This window comes from Teleopsis dalmanni, chromosome 2 (genome assembly GCF_002237135.1).
Source record: "Teleopsis dalmanni isolate 2A chromosome 2, ASM223713v2, whole genome shotgun sequence".
NCBI lineage: Eukaryota > Metazoa > Arthropoda > Insecta > Diptera > Diopsidae > Teleopsis > Teleopsis dalmanni.
This window is the reverse complement of record NC_051847.1, coordinates 56,961,669-56,965,296: the sequence shown is the minus strand read 5'-3', so window position 1 is coordinate 56,965,296 and position 3,628 is coordinate 56,961,669. Positions and strand designations below refer to the sequence as shown.

The 3,628-nt window shown below is 24.8% G+C and overlaps 1 protein-coding gene across 2 annotated transcripts in view; it reads right to left on the bottom strand.

Moving 5' to 3' along the window:
• The window catches only part of LOC119682855 (neogenin-like), a 350,203-nt gene extending 349,211 nt beyond the window's left edge, over window positions 1-992 (bottom strand). For both annotated transcript variants that reach the window (XM_038096380.1, XM_038096381.1), the window contains exon 1: window positions 430-992. In XM_038096380.1, the coding sequence (XP_037952308.1) occupies window positions 430-577 (148 nt within the window). In that variant the 5' untranslated portion in view covers window positions 578-992. The remainder of the gene's footprint in view (window positions 1-429) is intronic.
• Between the last annotated feature and the right edge of the window lie 2,636 nt (window positions 993-3,628).

Genomic DNA, 3,628 nt, shown 5'->3' with positions numbered 1-3,628 from the left:
TAATTATTATTATTAAATTTTATTATTATTATTAAATTTAATTATTATTAAATGTTTTTGTTAATTAGTAGTCCTTATTTAACGTTTCTTTTAAATAACTTCATTAAACGTAGAACCCACTTTCTGACAATCGCATGTAAGAATGACAAATATTTCCTTGAATTTCATAGAAATCCAGAAAGACCTGGATTTTTACACCAAATAATATTATTAGGTCCATTAATACAATTAACTCATTCGAGAGTCATTCTATAGAGACACCACTATGGATCAAATAGGACCCGGTGTCTCTTTTAGACTTTGTTTATACAAAACAAAAGCATTTAAAATACAACCATGTGTTTTCTAACTTAACTGTATTTTAAGGACATTCAATTATAAACATCTGATAACTTATTTTAATTCCTTTTTTTTTAAATAATTAAATACCTTGACTTCCACATGAGACACGACACTGCAGTATTAACAGCAGACAAAACAGCAATAAGACGATGTGCTTCAGCAACATAGCAGACACATAACAAGGACCGTTGACACTGTATTTTAACATACAGGGTGTTGAATGTCTTTGAAACATTTCCTTAACTTTTCCCTTATTGGAAAATAAACAACAATTTTATTTTATAATTTACTACAGTGTTATTTATTATAGTTTTACATTTTTAACCATATTATTGCATTATTTATTAAACATAAAAGTGAAACATGTAAACATTTTATATTTTATTTCTTGAGAAAAGTCATCACTCACACCACTTTTGTTGTGTATTCATAAAAATTTTTTCTTTCCTTACAGTAGCAACAAAACACAGAAGGAATTCCTATTTAGTTTTTCATATCAGAAATTTGGCGATTGCATTCATGAATTTATTTATGATTTTTTATTTTACCGGCAAATTTTACAAGGGCACCGATTGCTTTACAAATAACAACAACAATTTACTATAAGGTATTTACTATGTTTTAGTTTTTTCTTTTTGCATAAACAAACGGCGCGGCACAAAAAATAACAACAAAAAACACTGATAAGCAAAACAAATCTCAAAATTGCACATAAAACATGTATAGTTGTCTCATTTTAACATATCCACTTCTCACACCAAACAATTTTAAATTTCTAACATTTTTTAACTACACAGACGGCAAATATTTTGGAAAATATCCTTAATATTTATAAATTCTCTTAATATAAGAATGTTAACAATTTATAAAGTAATTGTTTTATTTATTATTAAATATTGTTGGTAATTCGATCAATTTTATACACACAGTAAGTTAAACCGAATAAAATCTTATTAGTAATTTTAATTCTTTAATCCTTTTTCGTTATTAATATTTTTTAATCAATAAATATTAATTTTTCTTTTAAATCGTTGCATTTATTTTATTAGTTATAACATATTATTATTATTAAACATTATTATTTTACTAATGTAAGCATTGTTTTACATAAAACAATTTCCCGCTACACGCACAAACCGTATAACGAACCGTCACCAACGAAACCACAAAACGGAATGATGACAACAATGAAATTTTGTATGAAACGAAACGATTTGTTGATTTCTGATTTAGGGTGACCAACTGCTTTATGTTTCATATGTTTTTACTCCCAGCAGGAAATTTTGTCGTAGGGCACTTTATTAACACAAACCGTGTGCGCGTTCGAGTATATTGATGGTAAATTGAAGGAAATAGTATATTATATCGGTATGGCAGCGAATGTTGGTATTTACCAGAATTTCGATTAGTGTAAATTAGAAAAAAATTAGGTCAATTAGGTATTATCATTGTAAAAATGTTATAAGATGCTTAATAAATAAATAAATAAATAGTTTCAGTACAATACAGTACAAAAAAAAGTCTATTGTGAATGTTCAGTGGAGATATGTTGCAAAATTTCTGTAATCCGTTATAATCATATGAGTATTTCATTAACTAAATTCAAATACATAAATAAATTAATTAATTTAAATAAATGTACAAGATAAAAATGTTTACTATTGCTATTCTCATATTTATTTTATTGTCTTTTATTTAAAATAATTAAGTTTTGGAGTACAATTTTTATATTTCATATTGTACACAACACACCAAAAAAATGCAATACCAATTTGTTTTAATTAAAATTAATGTTGTTTTTTCACAACACTGAAAGAAAAAATTATCGGTAGTGCAGGAAAATTAATTTATAAATAAATTAACAAATTTTATTATTTTATTTTACAATATTGGAATGCAATTGCGAAAATTATTTGATATGTTGAATTTATTTAAAAAAAAAAAGAATTGATTTACGAAACTAAATATATGATATATCATATGTATATAAACATATTATATATATATATATTTCAAACTTTTGTGCACTAGTTAAGCCCTACAGTTCTGTTCACATCCCTTTATTGCTATTTTGTGATTTTGTGCTCTTACGAATAGATAGAACAGTGACGTGACATGTAAAATTCTGATTTTTGAAACACAATTAGAAAACGAATAAAAACTTTGTTAATATTAATTTTTTATTATTCTTGGTTGAAAACTTAATTATAGAAAATATAAGGTCTACAAAAAGAAGGCCCATGCCTTAACAGTAGCTATAGAAAAAATTTTTTAAAATATTTTTATGTTAACACGAAAGTAGATTTATCAATGTATCGTAGTGTATCATATCAGTCGGTCCATACCTTAAATAAATTATAACAGCGCTCAGTTGGCAGCAGGGTTGTTACATATTATTAAAAATTGAAATTTAATTTTTCTATTGAAATAAAAAACATATTTAATGTATATGTATTATTTTATATATATATGAAAACTTTTATACTTTTAACAAACGTGTATATGCAGAAGTAAATAAATTAGAATAATTAAATAAATTATAATTTTAAAATAATTTTTAACTTTGAAAATACGAAAAATATATAAAAAATATTATCTCGTCAAAAAGAAGAAACTATTCCAATAATATTGAATCAATTGTGAATATTTTTGTTTATTATAATAAAGATTTCTTACAAATCGTATAATGTTATATATTTCCAACTACCTTATGTCACTACCTCATGTAAATAAAGAATTTAGCTTGGTAATTGCATGAAATGTTATAAGCGATTTTTAATATTTTCTTATAAAAAAAAATAAAATTTTATTTTCAATAAAATGAAACCAAAGAAAACGAAGTCGAGTCAATTATTTTCAATAATGTTATTTCAAAAAATATCATTTTTAACATTTATCCGATCGGTTTTAAATATAAGAGTGTTCAAATGGTAACATTTTAGATTAAAATAGAGAAACAAAAAAAGTCAGATTTCAAAAATATTTTAGGCAGAAATATCACGTCCGGCATCCATTAACTTCAAGAAGGAATATTCTTTCACCTGGGTTGTGATTTTTCATGGTTCAAAATGATAACCTGTCAATATCTTTATTATAATATCTGAGGATCAAGTCTCAAAGTTAAATTTTCAACATATAAAACTTTAATTATTATGTTGAGGCAAGTTGAGTCAGTGCACCTGAGCACTTTTACTCTATATTAACTGCGAGGTTTCTTCAAAACCACTCTTTGCGCCTTGACTGGATTGTTATTTATCACATCATCAGACTAAGTAATAATTGACCT